The following is a 26,588-nucleotide window of genomic DNA, read 5'->3' as shown; positions in this document are numbered from 1 at the left end:
GGAGGCTGCTCACTTTCCATCGAGGAGACTGTGGATAACCTTGAAGGACAGCCTCAAGCAGCTCTGGGCCTAGAGGTCCCAGCTTCAGACTGCACCAGGGTTGGGCTGCAGCAATCTGGGCTAGATGGCTGACCAACAACAGCAAGGATGCTGGTGGAGTGGCAGGGGAGAACACACAAATGTCATCCTGAGAGAGGACAGCAGATTTGTGTTCATGGAGCTACAACCATTCTCCCAGGACAGTGTCTCAGCAATCCTACTGATCTGCTGGGGAATAGATTTATGGACTGCTGTGACACTCTGAAAGCCCTTTGAACAGTGGTATACAGAGCCGTGGTATACAGAGCCATGGTAACAGCAATTTGAGATTCTACTGCGTCATTCAGACCATTAATAGAAGCTGTTCATGCTGCAGTGGAAGCTATGGTATCGTTCATCAGACACTACATCATGGTGGATTCCACAGGTGTGCTGATGAAGGTGACAATCTGTTCCATGTTAGAAAGGTTGGAATCCAAGGTCAATGTAAACCCCTGTGCCAAGTTTTTGCTGAGCTCCTTCTTGGTTCTTGACGTTGAACACAGGCTTTACATCCATCAGCTTCTTCTGTAACCTGGCCCATCAAGTCCTCTTCTGATCCGTCTACTGCCTGTGAGCTGGCACCTGAGCTTTCTTTCCCCTTGCCATGGCTCCTGTGCACTTGTGCCTGGTGCCTCACCTCTTGCAAATCCCTCCTTTATCCATCCTCTAAAATATGCACAAGATTAACCTTTGGTGGCTGTGAGTGCGAGATTGAGTGACCATGTCTCTTCACCTTCACTGTATGACTGAGAATTCTGCAGTTCTTTGGTATGTGAATTTAAAAAAGGACAAGGATTGAGTTGCGGTTAGGGAAGAGGAGAAAGTAAGAAGTGTGGGCTTATGCTATCTGCAGCTTGTGAGTCAAAGAGATTGAGGGATGAAGGAGAAATGAGATGAGAAAGGAGCATTAGGCATGCAGGTATTTTCAGCAATCAATCCCTCAAGCCCTACCAGTGAGCATGGTGTAACTGATGCCCATTCCCATGATAGCTAGCACTCTCTGCTGCATGGGGATTAAAACACACAGATGTGCTTTTCCTCCAGTTCTTTCCTGCTGCCTCCTGTTATATGCCATGTTCTCCCACAAGAAAGAGGGAAATATGTCAATGAGTGTCCTGTAATATGGTGGGGTGATATGACAACTGAATAGTTGCAAGCATGTGTGAGAAATCAGTGGAGGGTGCAAGGTTTGGAATGGTACAGGTGTGTGAGGATGAAGTTTAGGGTTGAATACTGATTAATAGAGATTGTTGGCAGGTGTACTGAACTGAGCAGTGAATGAGGCTACTCGCATAGTTGGTCAGGATTGCCATTTGATGGTTGAACTCACTTTGACAGATCATGTCAGATTGTTAAACCTCTTCCCACACTGCATCTGTGTTCAAAGCTGTTGGTATTGACCTCTGCTGCGATTTCTTCTCCAACCCCCACCCCTGCAGATACAGCATATCTTTCCTTTCCATGTCTTGCACCAAGACCTTATTTATATTGTCAGAAAACCTTGGTCACACTCTCTGCCGTGTTTTCCATTCATGCACAGCACAGATTCATGTCAAGGACTCCCACCACTTCTTGCAACAATAATGTAATTCCCCTTTAAAGAAGTGCAGACTGCCTTCAAGTAGCGTTAGCCAATGGCAATGCCAGGCCCACTACTAATGTGTGCAGCCAATGAGCAATGCAAGTAATGCTGGCTGTTCACAGTATTCATTTAAAACAGCAGGCAGCATGAGCTTAATGCAATGAATGGTTTGGGTTAAACAGGTATTGGTTAAAAAGGGAGGGAGACAAAAAACAGGTAACTACAGGCCAGTTAGCTTGACATCTGTCATTGGGAAAATGTTAGAGTTTATTATGAAGGATGTAATAGCAGAGCATTTAGAAATGCATAATATAATCAAGCAGAGTCAGCATGGCTTCATGAAGGAGAAATCATGCCTGACAAATTTATTAGAATTCTTCTAGGAGATAACAAACAGGATAGATAAAGGGAAGCTAGTAGATGTAATATATTTGGATTTCCAAACGGCGTTAGATAAGGTACCACACATAAGGCTACTTAATAAGATAAGAGCCCATGGTGTTGGGGTTAGTATATTAGCATGGATAGAGGACTGGATAACTAATAGAAGACAGAGAGTTGGGATATGGGGGAGGGGGGGCATTTTTCAGGATGGCAACCTGTAACTAGTGGAGTGCCACAGGGGTCAGTGCTGGGGCCACAATTTTTTACAACATATATTAATGACTTGGCTGAGGGAAATGAATGTACTATCGCCAAGTTTGCGGATGACATAAAAATAGGTGGGAAGGCAAGTGGTAAGGATGACATATAGAGTCTACAGAGGGACATAGACTGGTTAAGTGAGTGGGCAAAAACATGGCAGATGGAATATAATGAGGGAAAATGTGAGGTTATGCACTTTGGCAGGAAGAATAGAGGAGCTGAATATTACTTAAATGAAGAAAGACTGAAGAAAACTGCAGCACAGAGGGATTTGGGAGACCTCGTGCATGAATCACAAAAAGCTAGCATACAAGTTCAGCAGGTAATAGGTAAGGCAAATGGAATGTTGGCCTTTATTTCAAAGGGAATGGTGTATAAAAATAAGAAAGTCTTGCTAAAACTATATATGGCACTAGTTAGACCACACCTAGAATACTGTGAACAGTTTAGGTCCCCTTATCTAAGGAAAGATATACTGGTATTGGAGGCAGTACAGAGAACGTTCACTAGGTTGATCCCGGGGATGGAGGGATTTTCTTATGGGGAGAGGTTGAGTAGGTTGGGCATGACCTCATTGGAGTTTAGAAAAATGAGAGGTGGCCTTATTGAAACATTTAAGATTCTTAGGGGGCTTGACAAATGTTGAGAGGCTATTTCCCCTTGTGGGAGAGTCTAGGGCCAGAGGGTATAATCTCAGAGTAAGGGGTTGCCCATTTAAAACAGAGATGAGGAGAGTACTTCTCTCAGAGAGTAGTCTCTCTGTGGAATTCTTTACCTCAGAGGGCTGTGGAGGCTGAGTCGTTAAGTATATTCAAGGCTGAGTTAGGCAGATTTTTAATCATTAAGGGAATCAAGAGTTATGGGGAAAAGGCAGGAAAGCGGAGTTGAGGATTATCACATCAGCCATGATCTCATTGAATGGCAGAGCAGACTTGATGGGCCGAATGGCCTACTTCTGCTTCTATGTCTTATGGCTGCAGAATGGGCATATACTTCGAAGATTAATTTAAACATAGATAAACATAATGTATAATATTTTGGTAACAAAAATCAGGAAGTCACATATTACTTATTAAATAAGAATCTAAATGAGCAGAGGAGCAAAAAGATCTGGGAGCACAAATACAAAAATAACTGAAAAAAGCATTGCAAAACCAAGCACTAATGTTATTTCTAAAGAGATAAAATTGAAAAGCAGAGAAGCTACCCTAAACCTTTATTGAACTTTTGTCAGACCATGTTCTGGTTGCCATTTTATGAAAAGAATAGAGAGGTACTAGAGAGAAAGCAAAAAAGATTTACAAGGATATCAGAACTGCGAATCAGGAAAAAAGCCTGGATCCCTTTTCTCTAAAAAAGAGGAGACTGAAAGATGACCTAATAAACGTCCTTAAAATTGTGAAATGTTTTGGTGAATAGACAGAAAGAAAATGTGCAGGATTTTTGTTCCAGGTCCTGATTGCGCCCATGGGATGAAATGCAGGTCGGGAACCCACAAATGCTGGCTGTGGGACCCAGAGGGAAATTTTGGAGGAAGTGGCCAGAGCTTCCAATTAAGGATGGCAGGTGGGCTCCCAAGCTGCAGCCAGTAGGAAGCTGCGAAGCACTGGAAGCTTGGCAGCCCCACCACTGGGGCCCCTGAAGCCCACAGAGGCAATCCTGCCCTGTGTTTCAGGTTGATGACTTTTTGTTAGAACTGGAAAAATTTAGGGATGTAACAGATTTTAAGCAAGTACAGAGGCAGGGAAATGGTGAACAGGGGGGAAAAAACATAAGGGGTCTGTGTTAGATGGAAGCGAAATATTAAGTTACAAAAAGAAATTGTGGTTCAAGGCAAAAGAGATTAGTAATGGGGCCACTAAAATTTACTTTCATAGCCACATCTCTGTCAGGTGTCTTCTGTTATAAAATATGCTCTCTCAAGATAAAAAGCATAATTTTTGTTTTATTGACCCTATAATGTATTACTTTGACCCACAACTTTGTGTGGCAAATTGCTATACCATAGTGTGCAAGTTATAATGAACATATAATATTTTCTGAATACCATGTATTTTAAAAATAATTAAATTTCTGTTTACAGATTTTGCAAGGACCTGTAAACAAGTTGATAGAGCAAGCATCGCAGGAAGATAATGATACAAAGGCTGATGTGGCAAAGGATGCATCTGATAAGGATAATGAGTAAGTTGGAGAACATCATTAATATATTTTAAGGAAAAGGAGCAAAGTTCAGTTGGACCAGTTACAAAAAAAACGTCATTTCCATGTCTATGTGAATGATCTCATTCTTGCTGTAACAAAACTTAAGTTTGAAAGCAGTTTGCAACCTGTCTGCTCTGCTGCTCTTTCCAACATGTTACTGCAACCATCAGCCAGAATTGACTTCTTAAAATATGCAGGAGGGGCTGGATATTCCATCTGGGGGCAGGAAACAGAGATTGGGGCTGTTTGCAGGTCCCGAACCTGGCCCTGGGGGGGGAAACGGTCATTCACCTGTGATTTTCCCTGTGGTGTCCAATTAATGGCCAGAGGGCTGGTACACCATCCAATTCAGGACGCTGGGTGGGCTCTCAATGATGGAAGGTCAGTCAGAGGCCTGCCAGCTTGAAAGGAGTGGGAGGCAGGAATGGAAGGTAAGAGGAAGGGCACTTCAAGGTGGAGGCGTCCTCTCCAACTTTTTAAAATCTCTAATCAAAAAATAGATTCAGCAGCTACATCACTGTGGAATGGTTGGGGGAGAGCAGGGGGATGAACCCCTCCACAGCGTGGACCCTGGCTGCTTCCACATCTAAGCAGCAGGGTGGGCTGTCAGGCCTGCCTAGAGTGCTGTTCCAGTCAGCCTCCTTCACCAGTCCGCCTCCTTCACCTGTCCTTAATTAAGCTCAGCAGGTAACCCTGCCGCCCTTATTCTCACCTGCAAAAATGGCCTGGAGCCAGGATGGAGCTAGGAAACTAAGTGCTGGCAAGCTATTTTTAGCTTTTGCTCACCTCCAATTCTGGCTCTGGTGGGGCTGAAAACCCAACCTGAGGATTCAGCTTTGTAGAACATCAGCAGCTCAACTGAGGACCATGAATGCAAATAGGATGCAATTCACTTTGTGGAATTTTGGGGCCTGTGAAGAAGGTGTAGAGAAGGACAACAAGGATTACTCCCAACCTGAGAACATTGAGCTGTGAAGATAGATCTCTTGTGGCCAATATTACATTGGCTAATGGTGTAAAGTGGATGATATTGGATCAGCCATCATTATACATCTTGTAAATGAAAATTAAAAGAGGTGTATAACAGACAAGTGAACTGATACCATCTCTTTCATTATCACTCAAAGTCAGAATTATCTCTCTGTCTTGGGTTTGGATTCCTTTAAGAGGCTCATGTAAAAAGGAAACTGATTCAGGCGTTTAAAATGATCAAGATAGTGTTTGAAGTGTTGAAATAGGACTAGACAATAGACCGAGAAAGTAAGGACCGGCTTGGCATGTGTGGATGTTTAACTTATCTCAAAGGATGGTTTGACTGTAGGATTGAGAGGTGATAACAAAAACTGATTCTTTGTAGTCCTTCAAGAAAGTGTTGAGAGGTCTTAGATGAGGTCTGAGGTGTATGTTAGTTCGTTAGCTAGAAAGTGTTAAGGGAGGAAAAAATGACCAAATAGCCAGCTGCTGTGGTTTCTACTTTCATAACCTTCATAGCTGTGTGATCAACCAGTGGTGTCAATGATACCATCCTTCTTTGGATTGAGAGTTTGGAATGTGACTGCACAACCCCCATTTCTTCCAGACTCTCATCTTTGTATACAAGCTTGACCTGCAAAAGAGTAGGTTAATGTGTTTCATATAAAAAGGTTGTAAAGATGCGGGAGGTGTAGTGTGCACTCTGAAAGAAGCAGCAGGTGTGTACAAGAGGGACAAGTCATTAGGTGAAAGAAAATGTATACAATTTTAAATATCAAAGAACTTAACAAAAATTACAAATTAATCCAAATCCAAAATTAAAAAGATGTTGATTAGACAGATTTGAAAGTGTGTTTGGAAGGTGTTGAGTGTAAGCAGTGCTCTGTTGTGATTGAAAGAGAGACTTGTGCATTGGAGGATGGAAGAGCTGGTAGTTGTTGGGATAATTGTGGTGTTGCAGGACTATGTTCATTGAATCTTTACCAGCACTCTGACAAGATACTGGGAGTGATACCACTTGCACTGACCTGCACAACCAGCTCTCTCTAGGCATATTGGTTGTGGAACTTTGTCTGATTTCTAAAAGAAACAGGATCTCCCTTCTGTCCTTGACTTCTTCAATGAGCATCTCCACTACAGTGTCTGAAAATCAGGATGCCTTGACCATTGACATCATGCCTGCTATTATACAACATACTTTGCATACATTACCAATGAAAACTGCAGCTCCCCCTTAAGAGATGAATGCTGGTCTTAAGAAGATGTAGGCCCTCCGAAATAGATACCAGCCTATACACAATGTGATTAGAGTAGCTTGGCACTCGTATTTCATTGGGCCCAGATCACCGACACAGCCAGGCAGAGCCAATGCCCTATGTGCCGTTCGTCCAACATACACTGCAGATTAAAATCACTCCCATAGCTCCAAGTGCATAATGCATTTGGTTGAAAAATTTATCTGCAAGTATTTACGCAGGAGCTGGTGACAAGAAATTGAGCCTTTTGGACAGGGTTTGTTCATCAGAAGCATATCATGTAAAATGGTTGCCTAGATGGATGTTGGTGTTTTTGTGCAGTTGACAACTGCACTCCAATGGAAATCAAGTACAGACTGCAAGGCTGCAGCAGATGGCAATTCATACTGTAGCCTCTGGTGCGAGTTCCATTGGTTTTGGTATTTTGCTTTGCACAATGCTATGGCTACAGTTTGTGTCACTTCCATGGGAGCCAGAAGAGCAGTTATTTCAACTGACATTTGATGGGAAGAATATCTTGGGTAGACAGGTGGAGAGCTGCCAAAAAATCTTTTCAAAACTACTAACAGATCTTACTTCTTGGGTTTATACTGATAATGTTGAACTATCAGGCATAAGTATTCCTAGCTGATTGTCATGTGTTGTGACATGAAGTAATCACAATGCGTGCATCATTGATGCTTTAGTCAACTATTTTGCAGTATTTTATATTTAGTTGTTTAGTCAGTTGTTATTTTAGTATGAAATTAAAGACTTTAAGGAAATTAAGACTTGCAAGAAGTGTTACAACCTTGCCAGAATGATATTTAGATCTTAAAATCGCAATTTCACGCTGAATAACAGTTAGCGCATCGGATGTGAAATTGTGCTGCATAATGTGGATTTTTTTTGTGAAGTGATTTGTTTATTTTGAGCCTCTTGCAGTAATTACATTAACTTGGATCAAGAAACAGTTTACTGCTACAAGTAAAATTTAGACTGAATAAATAAATTACTTAGCAGGGATTTGTTTATTCTGCTGCATTCTTTATGAGGCAGAAATAATGCATTTTATGTTTGTAAAAATGTTTTACAAAGTATTTGGAAAATATGTTTGAAAAACAATTGAACAAAAAGGGCTTTATTTAGGTTCTGTACCTCCCCACTTTCTTTACCACCGTACAGCATCATGATCTGACAGCATCATGGATTGAAGATTTAATTCAAAAATGCCTAAACTGTAGCTCATTCAATTTTTTGTAAAAGCACAAAGCACATCCTGTAACTTAAACCTACCAATGCACAGCATTCTTCATGACCCCCCACCCTCATTTACCCCTTTGGCTCTTCTGAAGATAGTGGTTCAGTCACCAGCCTTGGATCCACGTCCCTTCATGGCTACCATAAATCTATTCACCTCAGACTCAAAATTAATGGTTGTAGGTGTACCAGTGGTCTTCACTCATATAAGTGAAAATCAGTTGACTTGATGGGAGTCACCACAGATAAGCTTTATTTTCTGGACACATCCACAAGTGCACTTTCAGAGGGGTCAAGTTTCCCTCCATTCCTAGCCCAAGGATACTGATAAAAATTTTAACACCCTGGCTGACATCAGCCAACTTCCAATTTACTGCCCCATAGGGTTCTTGTCACATGAAGAAGATCATTTGTCTACTGCATCATCAGTTTGGAGCACTTTTAAATGGCAGAGTAATGTGCACTCGTGCTTCCAGATTGATTCTCTTTCTTTAGTGTGAATCCACAAATGGATTTTGATTGTTGAAAGTGGCAGAACGGCTCCACTTCTAATTGGTTTTTAAAAGTTTTTAGTAAATATTAGCAGATGTGTTATCAATTCAACCTCCAACATTGCTGTTTAAGTTTTATGTTTCCTGTCATATTATGTATCACTTTATTTTCTCACCAATTTATTGATAACAAACATTAAAAATATTACCTTATATGTTTTTTTAAAATCGAATATAAAACCCAGTATCACTTGGTACAGCTAACGACAAAGTTTTCCTTTGTTCTCGAGCAGGTAGGATTGCTAAAACACAAATATAGATAATATTGTAATTAATTAGAGAGCCAGTCTTCTTCTGCTTTGCATCTGGTGTATGCTTATTCCCTTGATGAAAAACAGATGAGAAAGTGACAGTGACCCTTGCCATCACGTTTCTGCTCCCTCTGGACACTTACGCTCAAGCACTGTGTCTTATTTAAAGTGCACTAGTATTGAGCATCATCATTCCTCCCACTTAATCTTCTTGAATCTCCAGCTTCTTGGTAGCAGCTGACACATAGTGGCATCTGCAATAAATGGGCTTTAGTGTTTTCCAGGATTTGAGATGGGGCAGGCAGGCAGTAAACACCTAGAGAAAGAACTGCTTTTCTCATAAGGCCAGCAAAATTAGGGCCCAAGGCCTTCTGGCTGCTCTTTTTGGACAGGAACAAGAAAGTCCTGAAATTAATGGCAATTTGCTTCCCTATTTTGGTTTCAGTTCTCCTTCAAGGGACATTCCTGTGTGAGGAGAGAGTTAGGACTATTAAAAAGGTCTGAACCAGCAAAACTTTGTTTGTGATCCAACCAAAAGTGGGAGGGAGAAAAAAATTAACCTCCTGATTTCCTGTTTTCTATAATTCTGCCACTTATCCCATCTCAAAACGCTAGCACCTGCAGCTAATGGGAACCCACAGGGATCAAACTCTCTTTCGTGCTATTACATCAACGGCCACAATGTTATAACCCATCTCTTCCCTTTATAGATGCTGACCAGCCTGCTGCGCATCTCCAGAATTTTCTGTTTTTATTTCAGGCTTCCTATATTCAGAGTTATTCCTTTTTGTTAGGACCTACTGAAGACACTTCTTCCTTATTGACAAAGCATGTGGCGGCAGAATGATTGAATGTAAAAACTCGGTAGCAAGTGGGTTGAATCTGCATTCCCACTGCCATGGAGTAACACATTACTGCTCCAATGCATTGGTACTCCTGTGCGATGTACCATAATGCCAGTGATGGCATATCATTGAGTGTTAACACTAGAATTTGGCCTTTGAGTATTCATCTCAAAACACACCCAGTATATATATATTTTTAAAGTTATGCTCATCCAAAATATCCCCAACCCATAGCTTGGACATCACTACAGCAGTTCTGATATCTGAGGATAAGCAAGAAAATGTTGATTCCTCTGTCAGAATTCCCACATGCTCTGAATGGGCTATACATTGAATGATAGAATGATACAGCACGGTAAGAGGCCTTTTGGCCCATTGTGCTTGTGCCAGCTCTTTGAAAGAGCTGTTCCATTAGTACCATTTACCTGCCCTTTCTCCATAGCCTTGTAAACTTTACCCCTTCGAGTATTGAGCCAATTCTGTTTTGAAAGTTACTGTAGATACTGCCCTTTCAGACAATGCCTTCTAGATTATAACAATTCGCTGCTGCATAAAAAAGAAAGTTTCCTCATGTTGCCTCTGTCTTTTTTGTCAATTACCCTAAATCTGTGTCCACTGGCTAGAAAGCCTACTCCTACTGGAAACAGTTTCTCATTATTTACTCTATCAAAACCCTCCTTAATTTTGCACACCTTTAAATCTCTTCTTCACCTTTTCTGCTTTAAGAAGAACAATCCCAGCTCTCCACATTCCAGGGACCAGTCTAGTAAATCCATCCTGCACTCTCTCTAAGGCCTTAACACGCTACCAAAAGTGGGTGCCCAAAATTGGCCACAAGGCTGTAACTGAGACCCAGCAGTACTGTATAAAGGCTTAGCATAGCTTCCTTGCTTTTAAACTCTATGGTCGGAATTTTCTGCTCCCATTGGTGGTGGGCGTATTTGGCAGTGTGAGCAAATAATACAGCGAGTAGGCCAAAAAACGGTTTTATGCAATTGTGAAACCAGTTTGCGATTGTCTGCTCTGCCATTCAATGGTGGGCTGCGTTTCCTGCCGCTGCACATCGGGAACCTAATTTCAATACTTCAGCATCTCATTATAAGCCCTGCTTGCTGGAATCATCACCACACGCTGGATCATCTGGGCACCACGCCAACATGTTTCACAACTATATATAAGTGACATGCACCTGGCGAGCTGCACTTTGCTTGGTATTTCAAGGTTTGTTTGCCTACCTTGCTTCAGACAGCACTTGTGGTCATGAGCGCCAGGCTTCACAGACAGCACCACATCACTTTTAAGGGGGCTCACCTGCAGGCCTCTACCCACCAGACCAGCCATAAGGGGGGTGGGTGGGGGGTGACTTTTCAATGGCTGCAGGGCTAGGGCTTGCTTGGGGAAGGGGGAGGTGGCCTCAGGCAAGGGAAGAGACTGCAGAATGGGGGCTGTACTGGGGAAGGGGGGGTATCCCAGAATGTTTGTGTGGGGTCACATGTTGATCTGTGCAAGCGACCTCAAGATGGTGAGGGCTGAGGAGGCAGTCTCCAGAGGAGATGAGGCCAGATGGAGATGTGAGGGCGTGTGTGTGAGAGAGAGTGAGTGAAGATGTCCCTTGAGCTGGCAGTAAGTGAGATGCCAGTGAATATGTGTTGGCCTTGTGAGTGCGTGAGTTTAGTAATGAGGTGGTTACCTTACCCTGGCAGCACAGATGAGAGTATTCATCCTCTTTCTGCACTGGATGGCCAACTTCTTCTGTGCAACGTTGGCACTGACCACCACTACCACCGCCTCCCAAGCCAGAGTGGTGAGTTTGCTGGACCTCCTGTGGCCAGAGTGAGGATGGAGGACATCATGACATTTCAGTGACAGGTCACTGAACTCCTCTTGGTTTTCAGGGACATGTGTTCACTGGAGCGGTCCTGGGCTGTGAGAATTGAGAACTGTGTGCGCAACTACAGTTTAGATATGGCACCCAGAGTGAGGTAACGGCGTGGCGGGTTATTCAGAGGCTGCCCGCCAATGAGAAGGCTGTGGCTGCGTAATTAATGAGGCGGGAAACAGATGATAAGGTGCAAAAGTCCCCATTGCAGCCAGTGGGTAAAACGTTTTCTCACGCCCACTACCGCACTTAGTGCAATTCTGGGACGATTCCGCTCTACGCCTCTATTAATAAAGCCAATCCAGTTTTTTATAGTCTTTTCAACTTCTGCCATTTTCAAACAGCTGTATGTTTACACCCTCACATCTCTCTGTTCCTGAGCACCACTCCTGGCCCTGCCCCACCTTTTAATATGGTAGCATTTACTTTATATTGCCATTTGGCATCAGTCTCATTGTTGCAGTCCTGTTCCTCTGGGATACTCATTCAGTTCCATTGCCTGTGGAACTTATCTGAGCCTGCATGCGACTAGCACTGACCTAAAATGGCAATCAAATTCCTGTTTACACTCCGTGATAGGCCCCTTTAAAAGTGGAGTTGGCCACACTGTCGTTGTTAACAGTGTAGTAAGGCTACCAACCTAATTTTGAAGCCATTATGGCCTTGTTAATAAAAACAAAATACTGCAGATGCTGGAAGTCTGAAATAAGAACAGAAATTGCTGGAAATACTCAGCAGATCTGGCAACATCTGTGGACAGAGATACAGAGTTAACATTTTGAGTCCAAAATGGCTTGTTCTGAAGAAGAACCATATTCAACTTGAAACATTGGCCTGAATTTTCCCGTCGGCGATTTGGGGGCGGGGCCCGCTCACCGACAGGAAAATGACGCGGGATGACATTAGGAAGAACCCCCGACGTCATCCCGGTCCATTTAAATATTGAGGAAGGCGGGCGGACAGCGAAATCAGCTGTCCACCTGCTGACCTGTCAATGGCCAATTAAAGCCATTGACAGGATAATTAAGGTAGTTAAAGGCCCTGCCCGTCCAACCTTAAGGCTGGCGGGCAGGCCAGGAGCCCCAGCGGGCAATAGAAAAAACATAAAACCTCATCCACTGGTGGGATGAGGTTTCATGTCCGCTTTAAAAATGTTTAATAAATTTTATGTGATATTTATTAACATGTCCCATCTCGTGTGACGTTGTCACATGAGGGGGACATGTTAATCATTTTTTTATTTTTCTATTTTTTAAGTTTGCAAAATTTTCACTGATCTCCCACTTTGACAGATGGGGACTCCCTCCTGCCTCCCCATACAGGAAGCGCATAGCGATTCCCGTCGGGCAGGCCGCTGGGTAGGCCTTAATTGGCCTGCCCACTTAAAATGGCGACGAGGCACGCTTCGGCGGCGGAGTTCGACTGCCCGCCCGCCACCGAGCCGGTGGGGCCCGCCCGCCAACCTAGGGCAAAATTCTGCCCATTAACCCTGTTTTCTGTCTCCACTAATCCTGCCGGACCATTTTGTTAATGCCAGATAAAAGCATTGAAAATCACTTCCTCTACTCCACCCCAGAGTTTGAAAATTAATTTACTAGCATTTTTTTCTAAAGCTGGGGAATTGTATTTTTTTCAGAGGAATAACGTTGTTGCACATTCTTATACGTCATTTTTGACAACAAATGGTCTAAATGAATCTGGACTTACAAATTTATAAATGTGGATAACATAAAATACCATAGATTGCAGTGTATATGTTGAGCCGGTACATAAGACGACCCACTTTATTCGGCATCAAATACATGTTCAAGCCTATATGTCAATCTCCGCACCCCCCCAACCCCATTTGTCAGTGAATAAATGCATGTTTAGGACTCTACTCACAATTGGAGTCAGCCTCAATTTTTCAGCTCGGAAATACATTTTAGGGTGATACTCGCCTTATAAGTTAGCACATGGGACTGAGCAGGCAATACGGGCCATGGTGCCAAGAGGATATGCGGGAATTTAAGACATGCCCACAAAGAGCAGGCCGTGCATGGCGACTGACAAACAGAATTGGGTCCTGCAAAAAGAATGAAGTACAAAGCTAGTTACAAGCTATAAGTCATAACATTTGCTAACTCAAATAACTGTGCTGCAGCGAGGGTGTTAGTGAAAAACTGGTGCGAGATGGAAGAAGGAAGAATCTGCCCTGAAGAAGATAACCAACACCAAATGCGCCATGAAAACTGGGATCAGCCACTGGCCTGATCTTAAGAAGCATGTCTCGGAATGGGTCCTCAAAATTCGTCAGAATGGTTACATCATCACCAGAAATGCATTGTGTATATATGCAATTAAGTAGGCCAAATCAAACCCTGAGTCTAGCAAAGATTCAGAGCAGTAGCTAGTTGGTGTAACAGCTTTATGGAACAAAAATGTCCAATATTGTGGCAGAAGACCTGGAGTGCTCAGAGATTAACAAAAGACCTTGATGCTAAAATTACCAGTTTCCATTGATTCATCATCAGACAGCTGCAAAAACATGAGTACCCATTATGTCACATCAGCAACTGCATGAAGCACCCACGCATTTTGATATGCCCAGCAACTGAACTATGGAGTGGAAAGATTTGAAAACAGTTTGAGTGAAAACCACAAAACACGAGAAGACAAGCTTCAGGGTGGTACTAGCCTGCATAGTCAACAGAACGAAATTAAAGCTTATGGTAATTTTCAAACGTAAAACCATGCCAAAAATCAAGTTCCCTGCAGGACTTCTAATAATGCATAGAATAGGCATCCGAGTAGCCTATGCCAAGAATGTAGTTTATTAATTTGGGACACTCAGATTGCAGTTAAACAAGGGAGTCTAAAGTCCAGCGTTTAATCTTTGGATGTGCGCCTCAACATACTATTTAAGGATCATGTTCATGCCGAGTGGAATAGGTGGATGGTTAATGAAGAAATCTTCACAATGAGTGGGAACATGTGTGCTGGCCCACTTGATGTTTTGTGTGGTTTTGTCATCAAATTGTGAGGTGCTATTAATGCACAAACTGTCATCAGATCATTCAAAACATGTGGAATATCCAATTCAATGGATGGAGAGGAAGATGATTTGTTGTAGAGGGATGATTATAAAACTGAAAGTGCCACATAGTGGGATCCTTACAATGATGTCATGGCCAATGTGACTCAGTATGAATTTGATGAGCTCTTTGCATCAGATGCTGAAGACGACGAATTTGACAAGTTTTAAAGTGTTATTACTGTAGTTCAAACTACTCTTTTAGAATTATTTCATTTATTTAATCCACCATTCTTTTCAAATTTCAAAATGGTAGCCATCTATACCAACACCAGCTCTTCAAATTTTATACTTGGTGTATAAGTCGATCCCCATTTTTGGAAGGACTTTTTGAAAATTCAAAGGTTGACTTATACACTGCAATCTACAATACCTGAAGTTGAGCTATCTTACAGTACCATACAAAAACATGCTTTTATTGTAAATATGAAAACTGTGAAGTTTATTTTAAGTTCATGGATTTTTTTGGGAGGAGTTACATTTCTGCTATTTTATTTGCTGCTGTAACCATGTTGTACAGGATGTTTAAACATGAGAGCAATGTGTGGGAATTAGAGCAGTTCTATGATTTATGCGGGCACTGTGAATGCTGCAAGTGCATAAGGGGAAAGAAAAATAATTGAAAATTATAACACATACCACCTATTAATTATGATTTGATATATTTAATTTCCATTTTTTAAAAACCCCTGCTAGCTATTAATGCTGTGATTGCATGCGTTATATAATATATAATTCTACTCAACTTATTGGGTTTTAAATTTATAGACATGTACCTAATTTTGAAATTTGGCTTTTAACAAATTAATTTTTAGACAGTCATTTGTAGTAAATAAGTATTAAAATAATCAAACATAGAGTTTATTTTTTAATATTCTCAATATTCGTTGTAACTACACAATTTCATTAAATTTACATATCTAAACACTGGTAATTGTTATAGAATTACTCATATACATCAATCTTTGTTTATGAAACACTGTATAGTAAATTGACAATGTAAGATCTGAGGTCTAGCCTATCCAAATCTTTGGAAGCCAGACAGCCTGACACTTAGAAAATATTTACATTAACTTAAATTTCAGATTATTTTATTTTGATTCTTTTATTTTATAGGCTTATCTCATTAGAAGAAGAAAAGGAGAATAAAGAATCTAACAGTTCAGGTATGGTTACATAACCTTGAAAAACTTGATTTGTTTAGTCAATAACAATTTGCACGCAACACATAGCAACACATTTTAAAGTATGTTATATTCCAGTGTTAGACTGGAGTGGATGTGAATTAGAGGTGGTCAAAGAACCATAGAACTTATAGCACAGAAAGAGGCCATTCAGTCCATGGCATCAACTCTTCATTCAGAGCGACCCAGTTCCCATATCTCAGTTCATTCTCTGGATTGCTCATCCAGAGAGCCGGTGCAAACACCAAATGGCCTCCTTTTTCGTTGTATCAATTCTGTCATTCCTTTTTCTTCCTTGCAAATTCCCTTTCAAATGATGTTTTCATGTTTTACTCAATACCCACTTGTAGTAATAATTCTATTTTCTAATTATCCTCTAAGTGAAAAAAAAATTCTTGTTACCATTTCCATCAACATTCTAGTGATAATCCTAAATCTACACCCTCACGTGGCTGACTAATCCACCAGTGGAAACGACCTTTCACTTTTTAAAAATCATTCATTTTTAGGATGTGTGCTTGCAGTATTAGCGGTTTGGATACAACTGAGTAGTTTGTTAGGCCACTTCAGAGGATGGTTAAGAGTACTGTTCTTCTGCTCTGTTAAGAATCATAAGCTGTGAAATTTAATGTCTTAATGCCTGGTTTTTCAGATCTGGGAGTGCCATTTTGACTCCAAAATGCATCTGTGGCACACTTCTGGTACAAGCCCCTTTGCACCACTTTGATAAGCGTGTTAGCAGAACACATGGTGCACATGCCAGAAGTTTTCAGAATAGGCAGATTGGAACATTAATGGGCATTTAATGCTGATTTGATGCAAGCAGTGTCATTTTGGACTTCAGTGTTCCAGCTAATGCTGTCTCTTAACCTTGCATATCTGAACACGCATTCAGCACCAGGATGGATGGCCTCTGCCACCAACCCACCCCAGCACCCCCCAGCACACCCCCCCACCCCCCACTCCACAAGCACTATTTAATGGGAAAATCAATTGCTTTCAGGTTAGTTGCTAATTCATTTCTACTGCTGATGCTGCGGTGGTAGAAGTGTTTGGTGGTTTCTAGAGTTGTTTAAAGTTGTTGACAGGGAGTGGTGTGGAACATGCTGAAGGACTTGGGCCTTTTTCAAGGATTTGCACAAACCACTTCAACCAAGACATGGTGCAGTATTTTCCATCCCCTTTTGGACTACTGCATAATATGGAGAATGAGCAGAGATGACACAGCATGGGATAAGCTTCTTGAAAAGGGTGAAGAATGGAGAGAAGGACGCTCAGCCGAAGGCCATATCCATCCAGGATGTTCAGGGAGAAATTCTCCTGTATGAACCTCAGTGAGGAGCAGAATGTTGTAAAATTCTGGTCCAGGAGTCATAGATTACCAAAAAGTAGGTCAAGCTCATAAATTATTTTAAAGTAATTTGTTAAGAAGCAACAGTTTAAAATAATGAATAAGCTAAATATACAGGAAAAGCATACAGCCTGTGACAGGTGAGAATGGTTTACTGGTCCCGGAGGAAGAAGAGACAGATGCTGTAGTGCGGGTATTGATCTCTGTAGCTGGTGGTGGCAGCCTCCTGCTCACTAGCCAGTGTTAGGGAGCTCTTCCCTGGTCTTCCTCTGCCTGAAGAAGGCTGAGCCAGCACGAATCACTTTGAAAACTCTTTCCTATCCAAAGTGATTTCTTTCCCTCTTGAGAGCCTCTTTAACGTATGGGTCATGAGATCCAACCTTATCTGGAATGTGTGTGCTCAAGAGATGTCTTTGGCAGAGATAACAGGCCTGTCCTGACTTCCTTCTTAAGATTGCTATAACATCCAATAAATTTCTTAAGATTTTATAAGTTTACTATACAACGATTTCTTACAGATCTCCCCACCATGAGAGGGAAATTTCCTTACTGACTTCTCACAATTGATTTCTGGCTCACTTATTTCTATGTTTTGAGTTTGTTTCCTTAATTTCTCGATTACATACCATAGTTGACATACTAAAAGCTATTAGCATTATCGGTTTGCTATTGAATTGGATTTGCACCCACATCTGCAGATTACCTTACTCATTGATATATCATATCCATTTGCAGGAGTGCTGCTAATTGTAAGTTATTAGTGTATAAGTACATAGAATTAAAGCAACAGATCAAGCCTGGACTTAAAAGATTCTCCATCTTGTGAATAATTCTTTTAAACTATTATTTCTGCCTAGCCTTCAATACTGTAGTCCCAACCCCAACCCCTTTTACTTTAATTTTACTCTCTCTGACCTTTCCCCTCTTGACTGTCTTAAAGTCAGTTTTCCAACGGAGTATGTGTCAATGCCTTGATGATGTAATTTTCTTGCTCTCCTGGCTACATTAACCATTTCATATCGATCTGTGGTAAAATAGCTGAGCATGTCTGGGACCTTTTCTTCAGCGCAGGTTCACCATGCATTTCTGCATGTCAGTTGCTTCACATGTAACAAAATGCATTTGTACATTCATCATGCCACATATTCCATCTGATAAAAGCCATTTTCGTTCTTTCAGGTAATCTTATCAAAAATGGGGAAGGGGAGGAATGCTGTCTGTCTACAGATGTCTGATTATCTCCTTGCATGGTCCCAATGTTTGATAGTCTGGTAGTGGCCAGACTATCAAATGCAATTCTCTTAAAAAAAGTTCAGAGGCAAGGACACAAACATCTCCAAGAGAAAGCTAACAATTTACTAATCTCATCTAAATTTTCCTTTTCATGAGAATGTATATTAATACCACATTGATATATTCCATTGAATTACACACAAGGTGAGTTATTCTAATTATTTTTTGATGGTGTGTCTTTTTTCCTAACTCAATATTAATCACTTCCTCATACAATTTTACTCCTGCAGTAGTTGTCATCAAGGCCCGGGAAGGGAGTGGGGGGTGTGCACAAAGTGTAAAACACTATAACAAAAACAGAAACAGAAATACCTGGAAAAACTCAGCAGGTCTGGCAGCATCGGCGGAGAAGAGTACAGTTGACGTTTCGAGTCCCCATGACCCTTCAACAGAACTAAGTAAAAATAGGAGAGGGGTGAAATATAAGTTGGTTTAAGCGGGGGTGGGGGGAGAAGGTGGGGGGGGTTGTTGTTGGGACAAGCAAGCAGTGATAGGAGGAGATAACCAAAAGATGTCATAGACAAAAGTGCAAAGAGGTGTTGAAGGTGGTCTTATTATCTAAAAGAATGTGCTAATTAAGAGTGGATAGCAGGACAAGCAAGGTACAGATAGCTCTAGTGGGGGTGGGGTGAAATAAGACTAAAAGGGCATAAAAGGTATAGATGAATGATCGGTGGAACACATTTAAAAATAATGGAAATAGGTGGGAAAAGAAAAATCTGTATAAATTATTGGAAAAAACAAAAAGGAGGGGGAAGAAATGGAAACATTTATCTGTACCTTTTACGCCCTTTTAGTCTTATTTCACCCCACCCCACTAGAGCTATCTGTACCTTGCTTGTCCCAACAACCACGCACCCCCCCCCCCCCCCCCCCCCCGCCTTAAACCAGCTTATATTTCACCCCTCTCCTATTTTTACTTAGTTCTGTTGAAGGGTCATGAGGACTCGAAACATCAATTGTACTCTTCTCCGTCGATGCTGCCAGACCTGCTGAGTTTTTCCAGGTATTTCTGTTTCTGTTTTTGTTTTGGATTTCCAGCATCCGCAGTTTTTTGTTTTTATCTCTGTAAAACACTATGCCTGAAGGGCCCAGGCTCAAAATCCTCCTTTTCTAAATAAAAAATCAACTCTTATTCCCTACTACCCCCTGCTCATTTCCTCCGCCAGTCATAAGCGTGAGGAGTGGAGCACCACAGAGATGGAGGGGGAGCTGCGCCTGATTGATGTGAGGTTTCAGCTTTCTATTCGCATATGGCATTGTCTATCAATTGAACTTCCACACAGGATTGGTTGGGATGGTGGGGATGGGTATGTACATGCACACAGGTGGGCAGAGATGTGAAAGCGCTGAATACAACACGAGACACTGGGAAGGCAAAATGTAACCGCAAGTCTACAAATCGGGTTAGTCCCTTTGGAATTTTAATTAATTACTTTGTGTACTCCAAGAATTCAAGTGTGCAGATTCTTGAATTTAGAAAGGGATCATATCTGATTCACTGTTTTTCCTTTAAAATTCCTCACTCATTTATGACTATAAAATATAACTTCCTGTTACATTCACATCGCCTAGTGTATTCGAAGTAATTCGGAGTTATATTTTGAGGCAATGTTTTTATTTAAGATACCAGTAGGGGGAGACTGTGGTGTAGTGGTTAAGTCACTGACGAGTAACCCAGAGGCCCAGGGGACACGGGGTCAAATCCCACCATGGTAGCTGGTGGAGTTTAAATTCAGTTAATGAACCGGGAATATAAAGCTGGTGTCGGTAATGGTGACCTTGAAACTATCATCAATTGTCATAAAAACCCATCTGGTTCACTAATGTCCTTTAGGGAAGGAAATCTGCTATGCTTTACCTGGTCTGGGCTACATGTGACTCCAGATATATTGACTCTCAACTGCCCTCAGTTCAAAGACAATTAAGGATGGACAACAAATGCTGGCTTTTCCAGCGATACCCACATCCCATGAAAGACTAAAGAAAAAAATTTGGACAACACTGTTACATTTTAATGATCCTGAATACCCAGCTCCTCATAGGTAACCATTGATTGTGATCATATCGACTTTAATTTGAAACCTGCAACTTTGAAAGCCTTCTCTGGAACAATTCCCAACACTAAGTAAAAGTAGCCCTATTTTTTAAAGGAAGCAAATAACTGATTCTAAGGTGATTGCTACTGTTCTTTTAAGCATACGGATGGTTTGTATGGGAGAGTATTATAGAACCCAAGCAGTGAAACTCAGGCCATTGTTTAATGAATAATAGTGCATGGCATTCCCCTTTGAAGCTGTGTTACAGTTAGTCAGAAAATTCATAACGTATAATTTATCCAATGTGGTATCAGTTAGGCACTTTGCGATGGAAAGTTCCACTCAGGGTTTAATGGGAAACTGAGACTGCAATTTGGTTCAACCTGAGACAGTGAATAGGGAGTGAGATGGAATGGTGCTGTTTTATCCTCCTAACTGGAAGATATTATAGCTCATTTAAGACTGGATCTTGGATAAGGAGGCTAGAAATACAGAGGCAGTGGAAGTGTAGTGAGAGTTGGTAGAGAGAGAGGAGCTGGGTGTGCTCAACATATGAAAGCCAGCCACAAGGGTGGGAAGAGAAGCCATTGTTGGAAAAGCTCTGATTATGATCAAAGAGAAAAGACTGGGACCGAGTGAGGGAAATCTCACTGAGCTGAATGGCAGTGAAAATGAATTAAGGAAAGAATGGTATGGTGGGACCAGGTCTAAAGCTGCAGGAAGATAAAGGCCAGATAATGCACCTCAGCCACAGTCATAGAGGATGTCATTTCAACTTGACTCAGAGCTGTTTCAGTGCTGTGGCAGTGGTGGAATCCTGATTGGAGAGATTTACAAACAGGCTTGCAGGAAGGATGGGCACTGGGGGCAACAACATGTTCAGAGGAAAGGGACGTTGGACATAGAGTGGTAGTGTGCAAGGACAGAGGGACACAGAGTTGTCTCCAAATGTGGAAGGGACAGCACCTGAGATGATGAACTTTTTAAACCACTTCAGTTAACACGGGGACCTGGAAAGGAAGTTGGTCCTTTAGTTTAGTGGAAGAAGGGTGAATAAAAAGTCAGGAAGTTATTCTAAATCTATATAAAACACCAACTTACCCCACCTGGAGCATTGTTTTCCATTTTGGGCACCACATTTAAGGAAAGATGTGAAGATTTTGGATAGAGAAAATAAAGAGAAAGAAATGGCTGAAGGGTCAAGAACCAGAGGACACAAATTTAAGGTGATTGACAAATGACCAGAGGCAACGTGAGAAGAAACTTCCTTCTTGTAATGCTTGCTTTGGAATGCTCTGCCTGACAAGGTGGTTGAAACAGGTTCAATATAGGTCAGGTATCCTTTATCAAAAACCCTTGGGGCCGATTGCGTTTCGGTATTCAGATATTTTTGGTTTTCAGATGTGATGTAGCTTCTGTATATACGGTAGGCCTAGGCCTAATTACATTGCAATAGCCTAAGCCTAGGCTAACTATGGTCTACAAATATTAGGTTGTTTCTCCATTTGCCAAATTTTACACACTCTACTTCTTACCTCTTAACACTTATTACACCTGCAATATAATATTACATTGTTTTATGAACATACAAATTAACTGCTTAGCCATTCAGAAACACGTTCAGTTTTGGATGTGTTCAGTTTTCAGATATACGGATAAAGGCTATTCGGCTGTAGTGGCTTTCAAACGGGAACTGGATAAGTATTTGGAAGGACAAAAATTTATAAGGATATGGGGAAAGAATGGGACTACCTGGACTGCTGTTTGAAAAAGGCTGCCCAGATTCAGTGGGTCAAATATTCTCCTGTGCTGCACTATTCTATCCATGCTTTGTCTGGAAGGATGGTTCTTAACTCCAAGTTACAAAGGTTAAATCTTACAAATGACACATGGACTGCTATTCACTGTCCTTTGAATCACAGGACATGAAATGAAAGATTTAGCTGTTCAAATGGTTTCTGGAAAGGCTTTTGGACAGAGCATGACTTTGCCAGTCTATATGTAGACTAAAGTTTCCCATGATTATTGCCGTGCCTTTCTGAAAAACTCCCATTATTTCTAACTTTATGCTCCATCCTACCATGTGGTTACTATCCGGGGCCTGTACACCATCCCCACAAGTGATTTCTTGCCTTTACCATTTCTCATCCCTACCCAAACCTTTTCCACATCCTGGTTTCCTGAACTTCAGTCATCCCTCTGTATTCTGCTAATACCATCATTAACTAACAGAGCCACCCCTCCACCTTTTCCTCGCTTCCTGTCCTTCCTAGATGTCCTATACATTTAAATATTCAGATCCCAATCCATGTCTTCCTGCAGCCATATCTCTGTAATGGCTATCAAATCGTACTTACTTATTTCTACGTGCACTCTCAGTTCATCTGTTTTGTTTCGAATGCTTCATGCATTCAGATACAGAGTCTTTAGTTTATCCTTTTATTCTTTTTATAACCTCTAGTCTCATCTGTTGATTTGCTGTTAGATTTGTACTCTCTATCTTTTCCTCCCACGGTCTGTTTTTAATTTTCCATAAAAATACCTTTCACTTTTGCCTTGCCTCTACTCTTTGATTTACGACATCTTCCCAAATGTGTACCCTTTCCCCACTACTTACACTTAAAGCCCTCTCTACTTCCTCAGTTATGCGGCTCGCAAGAACAGTGGTCCTAGCTCGGTTCAGGTGTAGACCATCCCAATGGTATTTTCGCCAGTACTGATGCCAGTGACCCACGAACCAGAACCCACTTCTCCCACACCAAACTTTGAGCCACGCATTCATCTCCTAATCTGATTTGTCCTATGCCAGTTTGCATATGGCTCAGATAATAATTCAGGGATTATAATGTTTGAGGTTCTGCTTCGTAATTTGTTGCCAAGCTTCTCATACTGACTATGCAGAACCTCATTCTTTGTCCTGTCTATGTCATTGGTACCAACATGAACCACGATGACTGCGTCCTCCCCATCCCACTGCAAGTTCCTCTCCAGCCCCAAGCAGATGTCCCAAAGCCTGGCACCGGGCAGGCAACACAGCCGTCTGGACTCACGCTCCTTGCTGCAGAGAATGGCGTCAATCCCTCTGACTATACTGTCCCCTACTACCACTACATTCCTTGCAACTCCCCCCACTTGAATGGTTTCCTGTGCCACAGTGCCATGGCCAGTTAGCTCATCCACCTGAAGCCCCCACTCTCCTCCAAACAAGCTGAGGAAATCTTAAGTCTGTTGGACAATTGCAAGGATCGAAGCTCCTGCATTCCTGTCCTCTGGGTCCTCTTACCTGCCTCCTTTGCTGTCACACCCTCCTGTCCTTGACCACTGACCAAATCAGAAGACTCTATCCTAAGGGGTGTGACTGCCTCCTGGAATAAAGTGTCCAGGTAACTTTTCCCCTCCTCTGATAAGCCACAGTGTCTGCAGCTCGGCCTCCAGCTCAATAACTTGAAGCCGAAATTCCTGCAGCCGCAAACATTTAATGCAGATAGACTCATAGATGTCTCCAGCACAGAAGGAGGCCATTCGGCCCATCGTGTCCATGCCAGACAACAAAGATCTGACTACACTAATCCCATTTTCCTACGCTTGGTCCATAGCCCTGGAGGCTATGGCAACGCAAGTGAATACCTAAGTACTTCTTAAATCTTATGAGAGTTTCTGATTCAACCACCCTTTCAGGCGGTGAGTTCCAGACTCCCACCACCCTCTGAGTGTGAAAATTTCTCCTCAACTCCCCTCTTAGCCTTCTGCGTCTTACCTTAAATCTGTGCCCCCTGGTTATTGACCCCTTTACTAATGGAAAAAGTGCCTTCCTATCCATCCTATCTATGCCCCTCATAATCTTATACACCTCTATCAGGTCCCCTCTCAATCTTCGTTGCTCCAAGGAAAACAACCCCAGCCTATCCAAACTTTCCCCATAGCTTAGACCCTCCAGCCAAGGCAGCATCTTGGTAAGTCTCCTCTGCACCCTCCCCAGTGCAATCACATCCTTCCTATAATGTGGTGACCAGAACTGCACGTAGTACTCCAGTTGTGACCTGACTAGTGTTTTATACAGTTCCAGCATAACCTCCCTGCTCTTGTATTCTATGCCTCAGCTAATAAAGGCAAGTATCCCATATGCCTTCTTAACCACCTTATCTACCTGCCCTGCTACCTTCAGGGATCTATGGATATGCACACCAAGGTCCCACTGATCTTCAGTACTTTCCAGGGTCCAACCATTCATAGTGTAATCCCTTGCTTTGTTAGCCCTCCCCAAGCGCATTACCCCACACTTTTCCAGGTTGAGTTCTATTTGCCACTGCTCTGCCCACCTGACCAGTCCATTGATATCCTCCTGCAGTTTACAGCTATCCTCCTCACTATTTACCACCCTACCAATTTTCATGTCATTCACGAACTTCTTGATCATACCCCCTACATTTAAGTCCAAATCATTTATGTACACCACGAACAGCAAGGGCCCCAGCACTGAGCCCTGTGGAACCCCACTGGAAACAGACTTCTAGTCACAGAAACATCCCTCCACCATCAGCCTCTGCTTCCTGCCTTTCAACCAATTTTGGATCCAACGTGCCACTTTGCCTTGGATCCCATGGGCTCTTACTTTCTTGACCAGTCTGCCATGAGGGACCTTATCAGAAGCCTTGCTAAAGTCCATGTAGAACACATCAAATGCATTACCGTCCATATTCCTGCATAGTTACCTCCTCAAACAATTTGATCAAATTTGTCAAACACGATCTTCCCTTAACAAATCCATGCTGACTATTCCTGATTAGTCCATGTCTCTCCAAGTGCAGATATATTCTGTCCCTCAGAATTCTTTCTAGTAACTTCCCCACCACCGAGGTTAGACTGACTGGACTTTAATTTCCTGGTCTATCTCTTCCTCCCTTTTTTAATAATGGGACATCATCAGCAGTCCTGCAGTCCTCTGGCACCTCACCTGTGGCCAGAGAGGATTTGAAAATTACTGCCAGGGCCCCTGATATCTCTTCCCTTGCCTCCCTCAACAGCCTGAGATACGTGCCATCCGGGCCTGCGGTTTTATCCACTTTTAAGGCCGCTAAACCTGTTCGTACCTCCTCTCTCTATAATTTCCTCTAATATTTCACAGTCCTACACCCTGATGTCTATATTTATGTCATATTGTTATTTTGTGAAAACCGACGCAAAGTATTCATTGAGGACTGATGTCTTCCGGGTCCACACACAGATTACCTCTATTACCACCACAGATTGGCCCTACTATTTCCCTAGTTATTCTCTTGCTCTTTATATATTTTTAAAAACATTTTTTGTTTTTCTTTGTTCTACCCAGCAATGCTTTCTCATGCACCCTCTTAGCTTTCCTAATTTCCTTTTTCGGTTCGCCTCTGCACTTTATATATACCTCTAAGGACTCTGCCGTATTGAGCCCTTGGTGTCTGCCATAAGCTTCTCTTATTTTCTTAATTCTAACCTTTCTTTCCCTTGACATCCATGGTTCTCCGGACTTGGTACCCCACTTTGTCTTTACGGGAACATATTTGCCCTGTACTCTCGCTATTTCCTCCTTGAATGCCTCCCACTGCTCTGACACGGTTTTATCTGAAAGTTGCTGCTACCAGTCCACTTGGGCCAAATCGCATCTTATTTTAGTAAAATTAACCTTCCCCAGTTTGGAGCTTCTATTCCCAGCCCAACCTTATACTTTTCCATAACTATCCTAAATCTAACTGAGTTATGGTCACTATCTCCAAAATGCTCCCCTACTCCCACCTGCCCAGGCTCATTTCTGAATATTAGGTCCAGAACTGCCCCCTCCCTTGTTGGGATTTCTACGTACTGGCTAAAAAGGTTCTCCTGGATGCAACTTAAGAATTTTGCCCCCTCCCTACCTTGCACACTAAAACTATCCCTGTTAATATTTCAGTAGTTAAAATCCCTTATTACTTCCCTATTATTCTTACACTTCTCTGAAATTTGATTACGTATTTAATCCTCTATCTCTCCCTGACTGTTTGGGGGCCTATAGTACACATCCATCAGCATGTTTGCCCCTTTTGTGTTTTTTACTTCTACCCATATGGCGTCATTTGATGATCGTTCCAAGATATCATCCCTCCTCACTGCTATAATTGATTCCTTGATC

General features: G+C 42.1%; 1 protein-coding gene across 7 annotated transcripts in view; it reads left to right on the top strand.

The window, feature by feature from the left end:
- Window positions 1–26,588, top strand: part of ica1 (islet cell autoantigen 1) — a 223,194-nt gene that overhangs the window by 126,887 nt on the left and 69,719 nt on the right. For all 7 annotated transcript variants that reach the window (XM_078538805.1, XM_078538804.1, XM_078538800.1 and 4 more), the window contains 2 exons: window positions 4,392–4,492; window positions 15,696–15,745. In XM_078538805.1, the coding sequence (XP_078394931.1) occupies window positions 4,392–4,492; window positions 15,696–15,745 (151 nt within the window). The remainder of the gene's footprint in view (window positions 1–4,391; window positions 4,493–15,695; window positions 15,746–26,588) is intronic.

The sequence above is a fragment of the Cetorhinus maximus genome, chromosome 3 (genome assembly GCF_964194155.1).
Source record: "Cetorhinus maximus chromosome 3, sCetMax3.hap1.1, whole genome shotgun sequence".
Classification (NCBI taxonomy): domain Eukaryota; kingdom Metazoa; phylum Chordata; class Chondrichthyes; order Lamniformes; family Cetorhinidae; genus Cetorhinus; species Cetorhinus maximus.
Note: the sequence above shows the minus strand (reverse complement) of the source record. Positions and strands in the feature narration are given on the sequence as shown.